General features: G+C 47.7%; 1 protein-coding gene across 1 annotated transcript in view; it reads right to left on the bottom strand.

The window, feature by feature from the left end:
* Positions 1-1,082: 1,082 nt before the first annotated feature.
* LOC106807531 (leucine-rich repeat-containing protein 74B-like) overlaps positions 1,083-18,823 on the bottom strand; it is a 24,772-nt gene continuing 7,031 nt past the window's right edge. Inside the window, exons 3-14 of the mRNA XM_014809898.1 lie at positions 17,990-18,153; positions 17,518-17,625; positions 16,984-17,127; positions 16,506-16,587; positions 15,634-15,719; positions 6,762-6,956; positions 6,402-6,497; positions 5,861-5,975; positions 4,581-4,729; positions 4,190-4,275; positions 1,943-3,774; positions 1,083-1,159 (exon numbers count right to left, since the gene is read on the bottom strand). Coding sequence (XP_014665384.1) covers positions 3,510-3,774; positions 4,190-4,275; positions 4,581-4,729; positions 5,861-5,975; positions 6,402-6,497; positions 6,762-6,956; positions 15,634-15,719; positions 16,506-16,587; positions 16,984-17,127; positions 17,518-17,625; positions 17,990-18,153 — 1,490 coding nt within the window. The 3' untranslated portion in view covers positions 1,083-1,159; positions 1,943-3,509. The remainder of the gene's footprint in view (positions 1,160-1,942; positions 3,775-4,189; positions 4,276-4,580; positions 4,730-5,860; positions 5,976-6,401; positions 6,498-6,761; positions 6,957-15,633; positions 15,720-16,505; positions 16,588-16,983; positions 17,128-17,517; positions 17,626-17,989; positions 18,154-18,823) is intronic.

The following is an 18,823-nucleotide window of genomic DNA, read 5'->3' as shown; positions in this document are numbered from 1 at the left end:
CTGCAGTGATCTGTGTGTCAGCAGCCCCTCTGCAGTGATCTGTGTGTCAGCAGGCCCCTCTGCAGTGATCTGTGTGTCAGCAGGCCCCCTCTGCAGTGATCTGTGTGTCAGCAGGCCCCCTCTGCAGTGATCTGTGTGTCAGCAGACGCCCTCTGCAGTGATCTGTGTGTCAGCAGGCGCCCTCTGCAGTGATCTGTGTGTCAGCAGGCCCCCTCTGCAGTGATCTGTGCGTCAGCAGGTGCACTCTGCAGTGATCTGTGTGTCAGCAGGCCCCCTCTGCAGTGATCTGTGCGTCAGCAGGTGCACTTCTGCAGTGATCTGTGCGTCAGCAGGTGCACTCTGCAGTGATTCAGTGTGTCACGCAGGCCCCCTCTGCAGTGATCTGTGCGTCAGCAGGTGCACTCTGCAGTGATCTGTGCGTCAGCAGGTGCACTCTGGCAGTGATCAGTGTGTCAGGCAGGGCCCCTCGTGCAGTGATCTGTGCGTCAGCAGGCGCGCCCTCTGCAGTGATCTGTGTGTCAGCAGACGCCCTCTGCAGTGATCTGTGCGTCAACAGTGGCACTCGGCAGTGATCTGTGTGTCAGCAGGCCCCCTCTGCAGTGATTCTGTGCGTCCAGCAGGTGCACTCTGCAGTGATCTGGTCGTGTCAGCAGCCCCCTCTGCAGTGATCTGTGCGTCAGCAGTGGCACTCTGCAGTGATCTGTGTGTCAGCAGCCCCCTCTGCAGTGATCTGTGTGTCAGCAGGTGCACTCTGCAGTGATCTGTGTGTCAGCAGGCCCCCTCTGCAGTGATCTGTGTGTCAGCAGGCGCCCTCTGCAGTGATCAGTGCGTCAGCAGACACCCTCTGCAGTGAATCAGTGTGTCAGCAGGCGCCTCTGCAGTGATCAGTGCATCAAGCAGGCGCCCTCTGGCAGTGATCTGTGTGTAGCAGCCCCCATCTGCACGTGATCTGTGCGTCAGCAGGTGCACTCTGCAGTGATCAGTGTGTCAGCAGGCGCGCCTCTGCAGTGATCAGTGCGTTAGCGAGGCGCCTCTGCAGTGATCTGTGGTCAGCAGGTGCACTCTGGGCAGTGATTCTGTGTGTCAGCAGGCCCCCTCTGCAGTGATCAGTGTGTCAGCAGGCGCCCTCTGCAGTGATCAGTGCGTCAGCAGGCGCCCTCTGCAGTGATCTGTGTGTCAGCAGGTGCACTCTGGCAGTGATCTGTGCGTCAGCAGGCCCCCTGCAGTGCATCTGTGTGTCAGCAGGTGCACTCTGCAGTGATCTGTGTGTCAGCAGGTGGCACTCTGCAGTGATCTGTGTGTCAGCAGGCCCCCTCTGCAGTGATCTGTGCGTCAGCCGTGCAGTCTGCTGCATGATCTGTGTTCAGCAGGCCGCTCTGCAGTGATCTGCTTGCGTCAGCAGGTGCACTCTGATGTGATCTGTGGTCAGCAGGCCCCCAGCTGCAGTGATCGATGCGTCAGCAGGTGCACTACTGCAGTGATCTGTGTGTCAAGCAGGCCCCTCGTGCAGTGTCTGTGCTGTCAGCAGGGCATCTGCAGTGATTGTGTGTCAGCAGGCCCCTCTGCAGTGATCTGTGCGTCAGCAGGCCCTCTGCTGTGATCAGTGTGTCAGCAGGCACTCTGCAGTGATCTGTGTGTCAGCAAGCCCCCGTCTGCATGATTGCAGTGTGTCCAATGCAGTGCATCCTGCAGTGATCTGTCGGTCATGTCAGGTGCAGCTCTGGCATGTGATCTGTGTGTGCAGCCAGAGCGCCCTCTGCAGTGGATCAGTGTTGTCAGAGGTTGCACTTGCAATGATCTGGTGTCAGCAGACGCCCTACTGGCAAGTGATCAGTGCGTCAGAGGTGCACTCTGCAGTGATCTGTGTGTCGTCAGGCCCCCTCTGCCAGTGAATCGTGTGTGTCAGCAGACGCCCTCTGCAGTGATCAGTGCGTCAGCAGACACCCTCTGCAGTGATCTATATGTGAACAAACACCCTTTACACTCGGACCTGTGTATCAGGTGTATGCCCTCTCACTTTGTACAGGCATCTCAGAAACCTGGTTGTGCTAAACGTATTTTACTCATGTACCATGGGTTTGTCGTATGTTTTGTAACAATTACCCGGTATGGTAGATAACGCTAAGATTACTCTTTTGTGGATGACGGTCTCGGCGAATGAAATGATGACCTACGCAACAAGTCTACCGTGCTATGGCGCTGTCAGTGTATTGCTGACGTTTACATTGTTTAAATGGTATTCCAAGTCAGTCACAACGGGATGCATTTTTTAGGAGTTGCCTCTGTTTTTTATTCGTTTTGTTTTCGCCATAAAAACGTTTTTGAACGTGGAGCCTTCCGCACTTTTTATCTTTACAGTGACATGTAAATATATCTGTTCCTTAACGAGCAGCAGTTTTTTTAGGAGTGTTGAATCTGTGTTGTAGACTGATATAACTGGTTGAACAGAAGTTATAGTCACTAGTGAATATGACGTTTACTTCAGGGATCCATATTGACATGAACACATCCATGATTACAAGAAGCCTACAATATGCCGTCTGAATTAAAGAGCCTAATAAGTTAACGTTATTAACTATAAATTTCAAGTGAAAATATCTGATGATTTAATTGTGTATCGATCAGGAGCAGGCATTTCTGTGTCTGTACTGATTTGTATAATCATGTATGTTATGCCACATTATGGGGTTACTTAAGATTGCATTGCATAGTTTCAAAATAGTGACACGCCATCTTGTGGTTGTACATATCTGAAGGTAGTGCACAACATCTTTCTACACTCATTTGTGAGTGAAGATCATACTGATTAAAGACTGGTTAATGTATGAACTATTTTGTGTATTTTTTATGGAGTAATTTCATAATTTTATGTTAATATTTTACAAACAACAAATGAATACATTTTGAGATTATCAGCTTTATTGGTCAAACATATAACAGTATATCATTAAAATAGGTGATAATGCATTGAGATTATTGTTTATACAAGCCTTTGCAATCCATAGGTTACACGCTCTACAATCTGGAATAGTTGTGTCGCCATAATCATATTCTGCTGCATCTATGGATGTTGGATGTCAAACGAATCGATAGCAAAGGTGTAGAATTAGGAATATTCCGTCTGCGTGAAACCGTATAGTATAAGCATAAATAAATAAATAAATAAATAATAATAGTTGTGATTTTTTCCTCCATTACCCGCAGCCCCTTGTTCACGGTGCTTCACTCCCCTCCACTTTCCCCCTTACCCCTCACTGCCGTTTTACACTATCCCACCATCTTTCCTCACCCCTCCACCTATCTCCTTACTCCTACCTACCTTTATACAGCATTCCCTCGTTTTTTATTACTCCTTGCTTCCCCTCACTTCTCACCTCTCAGCTTGCTACCTTCTCGACACCCTAATCTTCTATTATTCCCCCCTCGGTCCCTCTACCTATCCTCCTTCCTCTCTACATCTCTCCTTCCGCTCCTCCACCTTCCCGCACTCCTCCCTCGTCCCGCCCGTCTCAGTACGGACGTGTCTTGTCGATGGGCGAGCCACCGCTCATGTAGCCATCCTTGCTGAGGGGAGGCAGCCGCACCATCGACTGCCTCGCCGTGCCGCCTCCGCTGCCTCCGCTAGATGGCGCCTTGACGTATCTGCGACGGTCGGCTGCGCCGTGCGGTTCGATGAGCGCCTGCGTCGTCTGCCGCGTCAGCCTGCCGCCGCCGTTGTTCTGCTGCTCGTGCCGCTGCTGCTCGCGGTAACGCTTCTCCAGGATGACAAAGTCCCTGCGGAGCGAGCGATCACACGCGCTGAGCGACGCCGAGACACGTACAGAGCGCGTCACGTGTAGAGCACGCCACGTATGGAGCGCGTCACGTGTAGAGCACGCCACGTGTAGAGCGCGTCACGTGTAGAGCACGTCACGTATGGAGCGCGTCACGTGTAGAGTACGTCACGTATAGAGTGCGTCACGTGTAGAGTACGTCACGTATAGAGCGCGTCACGTGTAGAGTACGTCACGTATAGAGCGCGTCACGTGTAGAGCGCGCCACGTACAGAGTAGGGGTGGGATGATACGGGTAGCTCTCACGTTCTAACGTATTCGAGTTCTAACGACCACAAGCGAGAATCCTGATTATTTTGGTCATGTTACAATATACGGGAGGCTGATAATTTTAAGTAAAAAGTTGTCATACGTACCTGAACTCGATGAGACCGTCAGAATCTGTGTCCAGAAGTGCAATGAGTTCCGACGACTGATACTTAGTGAGGGGAACGCCAGTCAACTGTAAAGGAATTATGTCAACCGGTCACAGATAGGAACAGCAGGCAACTGAAAGCACTGCTACGTTAAAAACCCAACAAATAAATAACAGTCAACTGCAAGCACCACTAAAACACCAATAACATAATTAATGATTAGCAATCCCCTCTCATTAACTCCTGACCAATACACAACGTGTTAATTACCCGACGTCGACCAACCACCAAAGATTTAACACTCTGACCAAAGATCAACCGCATGCATCTGAAGGTCAAAGAAAAATCATGAACCTTTTTCATTGATCGCCATCTATAACCCTATACGTACCTTTAGTCCATCGAGAAGTTCCATCGTGCTAAGCACCATGTTGTGCTTGGTGTCCAACTGCTTGAAGAAGTCGATGAGTCGCAGGTTGTTCTTGGCGATGTGCCAGCGCAGGATGGTGAGTGGGCTCTCCTTTGTCAGGTCCGCATCGTCTGCTTGATACACGTAGAAAGCAGTGACACGAACATCATACGCAATCGCTACCAGCGGGAGAAAGTTGCACGTGCGTGTGTTATTACGTAGGGCCACGCGAGGGGTGGATTAACATCGCGTGTTCACGGTAACCACTCGGAACTCACGGTGAATATAAGCGAGTGAGCAGCGTAAAGCTTGGTTTACACTACCGACTTTGTGTTGGCGAATTGGACCAACTTCCCAGCTGTACAACCGACAATCGGCAGTGAAAACGCAAATGTTGCGCGACCAACCGATCGATAGCAACTAGTTGGCGAAATTAGAACATGTTCTAATCTCCCAACTAGTTGCTATCGATCAGTTGGTTGGCCGATTGTCGGTTGTATAGTTGGGAAGTTGGTCCCATTCGCCAACATAAAGTCGGTAGTGTAAACCCAGCGTAAGTTGCAATCTACGTGCTTGGCGGTACATGCTGACAGGGGCATGATCGTTAAGACGCAGAGAGGCTGAGCAGACATAGCAAGAAGTAATTGATCATCACCCGTATCACTGTCAGTGTCATCATCACAGCGATCATTTTCATCACTGTTTTCTTTGCTGTTGCTATCACCATCATTGCATATCAACGTCAGCAGCAGCAGCAGAAGCATCAGCATTATCATAATGATCATCCTCAGGAGCATCATGATCATCATAATAATCATTATCATCATAATCATTATCGTCAGCAGCAGCATCAATAGCAGTAATATTATCTGCAGCAACATCATCATCCGCAGCAGCAGCAGCAGCAGCGACAGCAGCAGCAGTAGCAGCGACAACAGAAGCGTCATCAACAGCAGCCTCCTCACGATCATCATCATCATCAGCAGCAGCAGCAGCAGCAGCAGCAGCAGGAGCAGCATCCTCATGATGATGATCATCGATCATAGATCATCGTCATAACGAAGAACTGGTCGCAGGATGTCGCGAGCCGTGGAGTAACGACCGACCGACGTCGCTAACACGGGTGCCGGCAGCGAGCGACGTAACGACGCGACGCACGCTGCCGACCCACGCGTCCACCACAGGTCGTGACCCTGCGACGGGTTACTCCTTAATGACGACGCGCGGGTACATACCACCGTCGGCGGGAGCGGCTACACTACCTCGGTACTTGGGTTTGGATCCGTACAAGATGGCGCCGTGCACGAAGCTGAAGCCGGGCTTGACCTTGGCAAGCTTGCGCGCGATATCGAGCATCTTGTTGTACACGGGCGTGTCCTGCGAGACGGAAGAAGGCGTTAGTGCGTGCAGCCGACCGCGCAGCCAATCAGCGACAGGCGAGTGTGCATCTGATGTCAGGGCGATCACCGTCCGTGACGTTGATACACGGGTTACTAGGGATTGGTATGGCTTCACGAAAATATCGTAACGGTGCATGCGCATTTCATCTGCAGTGATTTTGTTGCACTGTCACCGTGTGCGCAACATAGGGGCACCCCTATGAAGCCCTACCACACACTAGAACTCCCATCAACAGGGTATCTTATCATGCCTTCCTGTATTCTCGTGTCGATCTGATACTCTTACTAACGATATCTAAATCTCGTACCGTTTCGGTGAAGCAATATTTGTCAGTGAACGGGGCTCGGTTGACCCTGTACAACTCGCTAGCCAGCTATGCGTGGCATATATACTTTTGCTTACCGTAAGGTCGAGTAGAACGAGTGGGTGATGCTTGTTGTCGTATGCAGCTGACAGCAGGTTGCCTGAACTCTCTGGCTCCAGTGAATTCTTGCCAACCTAGTGAGAGAACCCCTTAATACTCTATTAGTGAAATGGACGTCGTCGCCCGTTAGTTAATATAAGCGACAGTTAACAAGCAGTAGGCAACGTTAACATCAAAATTGTAGTGAGATGCAACAAGAACCGATCAGACATTACAACGCAGACCTGGTCACTCAGGATATTGTGAATGCACACACTCTAACTCGTTTGCGTTCGCTAGAAAGATATAAGCCTGTTATAAGCCATGTATAACTTGTATTAATAATGTATAACTTGTACCCTGAATATCTCCAGGCGGGCGTTTACCCTGAGCGCTCGCGCCAGGGTTGGGACGATCCTATCATCGATGCGGTTAGCACTGATGTTGATCTCCACCATGGTGCGGTTGCCTAACAACATCTGTGCTACCGAGTTAGCGCCGTCGTTCCCTAATGCGTTCATCTCCAGGTTGAGTAACTTCAGCTCTGTATTTTTCTGCGAACGTTTGATCAGCATCCTCATATAGTCGAGGAAGTCATGATATATGAATGCGTCAACACGTGCACAGTCAAACCTGCATGCAGTAGCAGAGATTTGGCTGGCATTTCCCAGGTGGGTGGGTGGGGGGGGGAAATATATTTGGAGTGATGCTATTTAAATGTTTAATTTAACGTAACCTCTTTGAGTTTATTTATTTATGCTTGATAAGTCTATAAGTAGAGTAGATGTGGTTCTTTCGCTTGTCCTGGCTTAACTCGTGCCAACGTACTCTTGCTGCTACTGGTGTGCACGGGGTGGCAGGCACAGGAGAAGGGTAGGCCGGCCTACGTTGTAAGTTCCGCGATATTCAAGTGAGCGCGAATAGTAGTACCTCAAAGGCGCCTTGGCGATGGCGCTGCCACCTTGCGGTTGAATGTGGTTCCAACTTAGATCGAGATTTCTCAGGTGCAACGTTCTTTACTAGAGATGAGACAATTCGAGCGAGGGTGTTAAAGTTGACATATGTTCTATTGTAAGGCCACACCAATGTGGTGCACGTCCATGTTATTCTGCAGACCTAAAGCTGGGGATGTATGCTTCACAACTAGACCTTGTATTACTTGCGTGGGGCCGGGAGCGAGGGTTATGCTGGGAGGCCTAGTTAGGCGGCACGTGCCCACTTTTCCAGGTGACTCACATTAAGCCCTGGGTACAGCGTGGAAGACTGGCTGACCGCAAGGGCTTGACCCGTACTAAGTACGTTGACCCGAGTCACGATGAAGTCAATGATTGCTGCAGTATAGAGAGCTACACATTAGGCATATAATGAGCGTGACTAACCATGTGCCGGAGGCCGACGGCTACGGAGCTCGCGGCACGCTCTGCGCGCTTCCAAAACGCAACAGACGTGACTCATAGCGGAGCACCTAAAACCCATCTACACCGGTCCACCATCTATGATGGACATTACCTCCATCTGTGTGCGTCATAGCAATGTACCAATCTTCGATCAAGAGGCTAATGGCGGCTAACGCCTCCATTAGGAGTGTTCTCCAACTTTGATATCATTAATGATTAATGATTGATGATCTACCCTAACCCTACCCTAACCTAAATGACAATTAAAGTTGGGACACTCCTAATGGAGTATCACCCCTAATGGCGAAGACCAAAAGATACATGCACTGACTAATTCGATCGAGATGTGCATGGCGCACATTAGCCTATATATATATAATATATAATATATAGACAGATATAGCAGTGGCTTCTCCGGGTGGTTGATGGTAAAATAACAGAGATGCGAACCTATTGCCTTTGCGAGTAGGCTCAGCTCCTTCATTGCCGATAGTGTTGTGGCTCAGCTTCAGCTGCGAAGTCCCTTGTTCTTCTGTAAAATGACACACATGTTCGAGGCAATCCGCCAGATCGCCATGCATTAAGATCAACTCCCTTATATCCTCAACTCCCTATGAACCAACGGCGTAAAACTGTGGAAAGGCCGCGAGTCTAAAATCTTGAGTCTTAAAATCCAAATACTGATTTCCTAATCCATCAATTTCAATCAGGCGTACAAACTTTAGCTGAAAATCAAAGATCGGTCACGAGTAGGCCTATAACTTACGCGGCGCCTACGTTCAGGGCTCCGCGATTAAGTTCATTCACGAGCGCTATAAATCAGCCCACCTTCAGGGCTTTGCTAAGGTCACGGTGTAGTCTATAACCCAAGCCTACCTTCAGAGTTGCGCTAAAGTCACAGGTGGGCCTATTGAAGCCTACATTGAGGCTGGTTGAAGCCTATACGTACCTTCAGGGCTTCGCTGATGTCACGGGCAACCCTGTCTGTGAAGTTGTTACCGGACAGATCGAGGGTCTGTAGAGTGGTGTTGCGCAGTAAAACACTGACCAATGAGCGCCTCCATCATCGCCGAGTTGTTGTCTGCCAAATTCTGTGCGGAGACATGAGGAGGAAGACGTTAGAGAATAGGTATTAGGTGGTCATCAGCTCAGAGAGGACGCTGTGGTCTCATTTAATCTTACGTTGGCTTTTCATAACGAAATGCGAGCAATTCTGACTGCAAAATCTGAATCGAAGTCTGATATCTGAAATGTAAAATCAAAATTGAATAGAAATTTGAGATCGCAAGCGATCGGGATACAGTGAATTAGATGTGGGGAGATGGTGTGTGGGAATCACTGTTACTGTTCGTACGATGTCATCCTGCGCCTTTACTCTCCAATTGGACATGCAACACCCCCTCTATGCCAACCAACTCCGATATCCTGCTTGCCAACAGTTCGATTTACCCGTAAATACATGCCACGCACCAGAATCCTCAGGTGTTGTTGGTCTCCAGTACGGCCGCTAGTATGACCCGCCTCTCTCACTCAGATTATTGCCCTCCAGGTGCAAAGTGTTCACCGTTTTGTTCGCCTACAAGGAAACATTTCGTCATTGGAAACAGTTATTGCGAACAGCAACACGACTAGCCCCAAGTTACATTCTTCGCTTCCAACTAAGGGTCAAGAAACATCCTTACTACGACGCGGAAAACAGTGCATACAGCCTGCGGTCACGTGCCGAAAAGCGAAAAGGTAACTTGTGGCACAACACGACGTACTATCATGTCTCACGCCGCTCAGCGACTGAAAAACAAACTGCAGCGATGAAAACAGTTAGCCGCAGCATCACCGAGTAGAGAGCGAAGGTCACTATAACACGCTTAAAGGTCGCGGCACTTCACGTGATCGGCGAGCGTTGGAGAGGGAAGGGCTTCGGAGTGGACGTACCATGATGGTGGTGCGATCGGCAGCGTGCCCGCGCCCGCCAGGTTGTAGCCGCGATCTTCAGCTCTGGCGCTCTCGCGACGTGGTTGACGAAGTAGCATGAGCGGCGTCAGTCCGAGCTCCTCGCAGATGCTAACGTACATTTCCCTGTCGTCGCTGTACAGCGAGTCTGCAACATCCCCAACATGTCCCGATCACGAATGTGAACCCGATCTATCATGAATCTATCTATCTTAGTATCTATCTATCTATCTATCTATCTATCTATCTACTATCTATCTATCTATCTATCTATCTATCTATCTATCTATCTATCTATCTATCTATATCTATCTATCTATCGATCTATCTATCTATTCTATCTATCTATCTATCTATCTATCTATCTATCTATCTATCATCTATCCATATCTATCTATCTATCTATTCTATCTATCTATCATCTATCAATCATCTATCTATCCTATCTATTATCTATCTATCTATCTATCTATCATCTATCTATCTATCTATCTATCTATCTCTCTCTCTTTCTTCTCCTCTCTCTCTCTCTCTCTCTCCTCTCTCTATCTATCGATCTATCTATATATCTAATCTATCTATCTTATCTATCTATCTATCTATCTATCTATCTATCTATCTATCTATCTATCTATCTATCTATCTATCTATCTATCTATCTATCTATCTATCTATCTATCTATCTATCTATCTATCTATCTATCTATCTATCTATCTATCTATTTATTTATCTATCTTATCTATCTATCTAATATCTATCTATCTATCATGAATGTATCTATCTATTATGTATCTTATCTATGCGGTGCGCGACACTTCACGATCGCTGCAGATGCGAATTACTTCCAGTTCGTGTCGTCGAAACAAGCTCTCTCTCCTCTCACACACACACACACACACGTCTCTCTTCTCTCTCTCGCTCCTCGTCTCGCTCTCTCTTCTCTTATATAATATATATCATATATATATAATATATATACTATATATTATAATACACGGCGGAAAGGTCGTTTGAGATAACAGCCGCTGAGAAGCTCTCACGCCATCTCAATACACTCTGTTTCTCTCAGCTGTTTCAGCACGCACTTCATGTCCATACCACTCATGACATTTCACATTCTCACCATGTCACTACATGCCTCACCCATGTCACTAATGTCTAAACTCATGGCTCACCCGTCTACTCATGTCTCACTCATGTCTCACTCGATCGCCCTTCGATGTCCACCCATGTCACTCTCGTCTGCACACCATGTCACTCATGGCCTCTACCCTCTCACTCAATGCTCCATTTCATCGCCTCATGTCTGCAAACCCATGTTCACTCATGTTTCACCCATTGTCACTCATGCCTCACCCGTCCTCACTCATGTCTCACATCCTCGCCTTCATTTTTACCCATGGTCCACTCATGTCTCACCCATGTCACTCATGTCTCACCCATGTCACTAATGTCTCACTCATGCTTCACCGCCATGTCACTCATGTTCTCAACCCATGGTCACTCATGTCTCACCGCATATCACTCATGTCTCACGCCATCGTCACTAATGTCTCACCCATGTCACTCATGATTTTACACCCATGTCAGCTCATGTCTCACCCACTTTCACTCATGTTCACACCGTTCTCACTCATGTCTCACTCTCGTTATGTCCTCACCCATCGCATTGATGTCTCACCCATGTCACTCATGTCTCACCCATGATTCACTCATGTCTCACTGTCACTCTGTCAACTGTCACTCATTTTTCACGCAATGTCACTCTCATGGTCTCACCCGCTCTCACTCATGTCTCACTCATTACGCAATATCATGTCTCACCCATTGTCACTCATGCTCCTCACTCATCGCACACACAGTGTCTCCACCATCCCATCTCACTCCAAACGTCACTTGTCTATGCACCACTCACACCACAACCGCACTGCCAGTCTCATCCGTGTCTCAACTCACACGCAGCCCGCTTTCAAAGTCTCAGTGCATCACACTTCACCAGTCTTAGGTGTCATTATCTCGCATCAAGCACACGGCGTACTCACCAGCCCCGACCCGTCACATCTCCAGCCTCTCCCGCATCTCACTCACCCGCGTCTGGTGTCTCAACCATCTCACCTACCCGCGTCTCACCCACCGCGCTCATCCCCACGCCGTGTCCTCACCTACGCCGTGTCCGTCTCTACACCCGTGTCTGCATACCACCCATGTCCACCCGACCGCGTGTCTCAGCCTTACCCGTGTCTCATACACACCGTCGCTCACACACGCCTGTCTCACACACCCGGTCTTCACACAGCACGCGTCTCACTCACCCGCGTTCCATCCCAGCCCGCGTCCTCACGACACCGCGTCTTCACCACACCCGGCCGCTCTCACACACCCGCGTCTCAACACAGCCCCACCACCGCGCACACTCCACCCGCGTCTCACAACCAGCCGCGTCTCACACGACCGCGTTCCACAGCACCCGCGTCTCACACCAACCCGCGCTCGTCACACACCCGCGGTCTCACACACCGCCTTACACCGCCGTCTCACCACCACCCGCGTCTCACACACCCGCGTCTCACACACCCGCGTCTCACACACCCGTGTCTCACACACCCGCGTCTCACACACCCGCGTCTCATTCATCGCGTGTCGTCACACACTCGCGTCTTACACACCGTCTTTCAGTCACCCGTCTTCAGTCACTCCTAGCCACCCGTCTTGCCACCACGCTCTCACTAGAGTACGTCTCATTCACCAGCGTCTCACCCACCCGTGTCTCACACACCCGCGCCTCACTGACCCGTGTCTCACACACGTAGCATCGTGTCGTCACACACCGCGCCATCACCCCGTGTCTCACACACCACCGTGTCTGCACACACCGCGTCTCACCACACGGACCGCCATCTCACTAGCAGTGCGTCCTCACCATCCGCGCTCCTAGAGATACGTTCTCTATTCACCAGCAGTCTCAGCACCACCGTGTCTCACACACAGTCCGGCGTCTCACGTGACTCCGTGTCTCACACGGGTTGGCCGCTGCGCCTCAAGTCTACATCTTGAAAAGCATTAAAGACAATATAACCCATGAAGGAGCCGTCTCCGTGTTTTATTACAATGTGTGTTTTAGTGCAATTTCGGGACAGCCATACATACCCGTGTCCAGGCGCTGCGAATCCAGCTCCGACTCGATGTCTTGCGAGCGCATGCGCAGCCTCTCCTCGATCTCCTCAAGGTGCTGAAACTCCGTCATCACGTACACGTCGCTCGCGCCCGATCCGCTGCCGCCTTCCCGCTCCGTCCTCCTCCCCGCGTCAGCCCTTCCTGCGACCGCCCTCCCCGCGCCGACCCTCCGCTGTGGCACTGGCACACGCGATGCGCGCTTGGAGCCGTACGACGACGACGAATGCTGCGATCCGGCGACGCGGTCGGACGCGCGACGTCGCGAGTCGTCGCGGCTGGTCGTCGTTGGTGTCGAGTCGAGAGATGAGGCGCTGGCGACTGTCTCCCGCCGCGCGGGCGGCGGCGGCGGCAGCACCCTCTTCGCGCGGTGTTCCATTGACGTTTTCCTGATCGTTTAAAGCCGCATAGTAATTAAACTTAATATTAACGATTGGATAACGCGATTCACTAATTGCAAGTAGTTAGCGTGCGATGGATCGTCGAATTTCGATTGTTTGACAATGACTAAAAACGCCTGGAGATATGTATGTGCAAGTTAGACGCTACTATACTTGCCTTTGGGCTCCTCCTGCGTGTGCCATAAGCTCTCGATTAACTCTACCGATGGCTGTTGATGTGCTTTAAACGGACCGCAATAAGCACCATGGGTCTCATCACAGATATATTCAATGTAATTTACACAACACTAGATTCCGTTTTATGTTTTTCTCTTGCCGTCTATAGCGATGCGACCCAGACGTGCAGCTTGTCTTACAATGTGATTAGATCTGTTTCAGAGAGGCCTTGTATTACCTCTTTCCGTTGCAGTATTTACTCATCTGTTTACACTGTTGTTAGGATATGCAACGATGGCCAACCAGTGCTCATGATAACTCAATCAGCTGAAAGCTTTACAGTAACCTAAATGGAGTTCGGTTAATTACCAAGAAGAATTTTGGTTGCCTAGCGACATTAACCAACACTGATCCTCTTCCGTGTGGTACTTTGCAGTCTACAGCAGCTGGCTAATTAGGTGATATAGGGTAGCATAAAATATTTGTGAGCCTAGTAAGGGTTTGTTCATTCCTCTACTTGCATGAGTGAGAATGTGATTTGCATTCTAGCATTCTTGCACTGTTCATGACACAGTAGAACAGCATTAAGTGTGAGTAACGAATATACATGTACTAAGCTAGGCTCTATGATAATTAACTGCTTTTACTTGCATAAGCATCATCATCACCATCATCTTGAACATCACTATCATCGTCATTGCCATCGTCACCATTGTCATCGTAATCGTCACCAGCTTCAGCCCCAATATCGTCATCATATTACCACAACTGTCTTAGCTGGCAGCAGTACTTTTATGAATTTTTCTAACATGACGTTTTCACATTTTTCTTTGCTATATCAAAACAACACTCATAATAATATGCTCCTAGAAACACCAAAAGCACATACAAAGATATAATTACACGATTTTACTAGTAATTAACAGATTGCATATATACATACATAAGTTGTCACTCTTGCCTTGTGTCATGTTAACATTTAACAGAAAAATGACCAATGTCTTGAAATTCGGGGAAAATTTACGGGATATTTTATATATCATTAATCACATGACCACAATGAGCACAAACTGGTAATTAACCAAATAAAACTCTCAAACATTTTCAGACAGTGACACAACATGCGGGGTAATGTGTCGTAGCTCATTAGAAATCTTTACATATCAAATAACGTTGAGGTACGGAAATCTACACCAACTGGTTAATAATCTTATCATATATTATACATACAAGCTAACAAGCTTGATCTTTCTGATCTGATGCATTCAGAAAGTTTCATTCGAGATTTCCAAGTTTCAAATACAAGGTTACATGCTATGTAGCTCTCTAGTATCATCTATCATCAAGAAAATGATTATTTCTCATCGCGTTGTTCTGTTCTTTAATCGCTGAGCCTGCCAGTCAGATACATGCTCGTAGTGCCACCTGGTGTCATCAAGAAGCAGCTATTCTGTTCAGAGGCTCTTCCAAATAGTCAGCTAAGGCCTCCATCTGTAAAAGACGTGTACAAGGCATTGAACAGGAATTTCTACTACGATACTTACATAAATTTCAGCGAGATCGGTACGTTTTATTGCATAAGCGAATCCTGGTGTGTCATGAGTAAAATTACTCAAAATTATGAATAAAAATAATTACTATAATCCCCACTTTAACACGTAACATGTAATATATTACGTAAAATGCGCGCATATTTATTATACCTTTGCCTTGAGTATTCCAAATCCAACAGTATCCTTTGCATACACACAGAGCAGTAGATTTGCTACTTGAGTGATAGCTACTTTCCCTTCCTGCAATAATCATAACAGTGTATATGTATGAGTGCACTTGACTAAAATTGCATTCAATCATTATAGAAAAATTTCACACTAGATGCATGTCAGGGATATTATGCCTGTTGAATATATATATCAGGGTTCTCCCTACGTTGCGCAAACGGGGCGCGCGCGCCCCGTTTGGGAAAACTCCCCCCTGTTTGAATCGTTGCGCCCCGTTTCTGCTTGATAAGTCACAAGTAGAGTAGATATGATTCTTTCCTTGTCCTGGCTTACTCGTGCCAACGTACTCTTGCTGCTACTGTGCACGTGGACACAGAGAAGAGGTAGGGGCCTACGTGTAATTCCCAATATTCAAGTGAGGCGATAGTAAATACCTCGAGGGCCTTGGCGATGGCGGCTCCACCTTCCGGTTGAATGTGGTTCCAACTTAGATCGAGATTTCTCAGGTGTACGTTCTTTACTAGAATGAGACATTCGCAAGGTGTTAAGTTTACATATGTTGCTTTGTAGGCCACACGATGTGGTGCACGTCATCTTCACGTCATGTATTTCTTGAAGACCTAACTCCAGCTATTTATTGGCTATACCAACAACCTGACCTGTATTGCGTGGGGCATCGTTAGTAGGCCTATTAGGCCATGCACTGTCCATTTTTCCAGGTAACCCACATAAACCTGGTATCATCGTGGAAGACTTCTGACCAGGGTTGACTACTATATATACTGCTGACCAGTCACATGAATAATGGATTTGCAGGTAAAGTAGCTACCATTAGCATTATTAATAGCTTGACAACCATTGCCACGTACGGAGCTCGCACCTGCACTTCCAAAACCAACAGACGTGATCATACGAGCACTAAACCCATCTACACCGGTCCACATCTATGATGGACATTACCTCCATCTGTGTGCGTCATTAGCAATGTACCAATCTTCGATCAAGAGACTAATGGCGGCTAACGCTCCATTAGGAGTGTTCCCAACTTTGATATCATTAATGATTAATGATTGATAATCCTAACCCTAACCCTAACCCTAACCTAAATGACATTAAAGTTGGGAACACTCCTAATGGAGTATCACCCGGCCCTAGTGGCGAAGACCAAAAGATACATGCACTGACTAATTCGATCGAGATGTGCATGGCGCACATATAGCATATATATATATATATATATATAATATATAGACAGATATACAGTGGCTTCTTCGGGTGGTGATGGTAAAATGACAGAGATGCGAACCTATTGCCTTTGCGAGTAGCTCGGCTCCTTCATTGCCGATAGTGTTGTGGCTCAGCTTCAAGCTGCGAAGTCCCTTGTTCTTCTGTAAAATGACACACATGTGTCGAGGCAATCCGCCAGATCGCATGCAATTAAGATCAACTCCTTATATCCTCAACTCCTATGAACCAACGGGCGTAAACTGTGAAAAGGCCCGTTGAGTCAAAATCGAAATACTGATTTCTAATCCATCAATTTCCAATCAGAGTACAAACTTTAGCTGAAAATCAAAGATCGGTCACGAGTAGGCCTATAACTTACGCCTACGTTCAGGGCTCCGCGATGAGTTCATTCACGAGCCTATAAATGCAGCCCACCTTCAGGGCTTTGCTAAGGTCACGGGTGAGTCTATAACCCAAGCCTACCTTCAGAGTTGCGCTAAAGTCACAGGTGGGCCTGATTGAAGCCTACATTGAGACTGGTTGAAGCCTATACGTACCTTCAGGGCTTCGCTGATGTCACGGGCAACCCTGTCTGTGAAGTTGTTACCGGACAGATCGAGGGCCTGTAGAGTGGTGTTGCGCAGTAAAGCACTGACCAATGAGCGGCCTCCATCATCGCCGAGGTTGTTGTCTGCTAAATTCTGTGCGGGAGACATGAGGAGGAAGACGTTAGAGAATAGGTATTAGGTGGCCATCAACATCAAGCCCAGAGAGGACGCTGTGGTCTCATTTCAATTTTACGTTGGCTTTTCAATAACAAAATGCGAGCAATGCTGACTGCAAAATCTGAATCGAAGTCTGATATCTGAAATGTAAAATCAAAATTGAATAAAAATTTGAGATCGCAGCGATCGGGATACAGTGAATTAGATGTGGGGAGATGGTGTGGGAATCACCGTTACTGTTCGTACGATGTCATCCTGCCCATTACTCTCCAATTGACATGCAACACCCCCTCTATGCCAACCAACTCCGATATCCTGCTTGCCAACAGTTCGATTACCCGTGGATCCTTGTAAATATGCACGCACCAGAATCCTCAGGTGTGTGTTGGTCTCCAGTACGGCCGCCAGGTACTGCCCGCCTCTCTCACTCAGATTATTGCCCTCCAGGTGCAAAGTGTTCACCGTTTTGTTCGCCTACAAGGAAACATTTCGTCATTGGAAACAGTTATTGCGAAACAGCAACACGACTAGCCCCAAGTTACATTCTCGCTTCCAACTAAGGGTCAAGAAACAATCCTTACTACGACAGCCGTAACAGCTTAAAACAGTCGTACAGCCTGCGGTCACGTGGCGAAAAGCGAAAAGGTAACTTGTGGCTACAACACGACGTACTATCATGTCTCACGCGCTCAGCGACTGAAAACAACTGCAGCGATGAAACAGTTAGCCGCAGCATCCACGAGTAGAGAGCGAAGGTCACTATTACACCGCTTAAAGGTCGCGGCACTTCACGTGATCGCGAGCGTTGGAGAGAGAAGAGCTTCGGAGTGGACGTTACCATGATGGTGCGTGCGATCGGCAGCGTGCCCAGCGCCCCCAGGTTGTAGCCGCGGATCTTCAGCTCCGTCTCGCCGACGTGGTTGACGAAGTAGCTGAGCGGCGTCAGTCCGAGCTCCTCGCAGATGCTAACGTACATTTCCCTGTCGTCGCTGTACAGCGAGTCTGCAACATCCCCAACATGTCCCGATCACGAATGTGAACCCGATCTATCATGAATCTATCTATCTTAGTATCTATCTATCTATCTATCTATCTATCTATCTATCTATCTATCTATCTATCTATCTATCTATCTATCTATCTATCTATCTATCTATCTATCTATCTATCTATCTATCTATCTATCTATCTATCTATCTATCTATCTATCTCATCTTACTATCATCTATCTATCTATCTATCTATCTATCTATCTATCTATCTATCTATCTATCTCTCTCTCTTTCCTCTCTCTCTCTCTCTCTCTCCTCTCCTCTTCATCGCTATCTATCTATCTATCTATCTATCTATCGATCTATCTATCTATCTATCTAATCTATCACTATCTACTCTATCTATCTATCTATCTATCTATCTATCTATCTATCATATCTATCTATCTATCTATCTATCTATCTATCTATCTATCTATCTATCTATCTATCTATCATCTAATCTATCTATTTATCTATCTATCTATCTCTATCTATCTATTCTATCTATCTATCATGAATGTATCTATCTATTATGTATCTAATCTATGCGTGCCCGAACACTCACGATCGCTGCAGATGCGGATTACTTCCAGTTCGTGTCGTCGAAACAAGCTCTCTTCTCTCTCACACACACACGA

This window comes from Priapulus caudatus, unplaced genomic scaffold (genome assembly GCF_000485595.1).
Source record: "Priapulus caudatus unplaced genomic scaffold, Priapulus_caudatus-5.0.1 Scaffold221, whole genome shotgun sequence".
NCBI lineage: Eukaryota > Metazoa > Priapulida > Priapulimorpha > Priapulimorphida > Priapulidae > Priapulus > Priapulus caudatus.
This window is presented reverse-complemented; position numbering and strand designations above follow the sequence as displayed.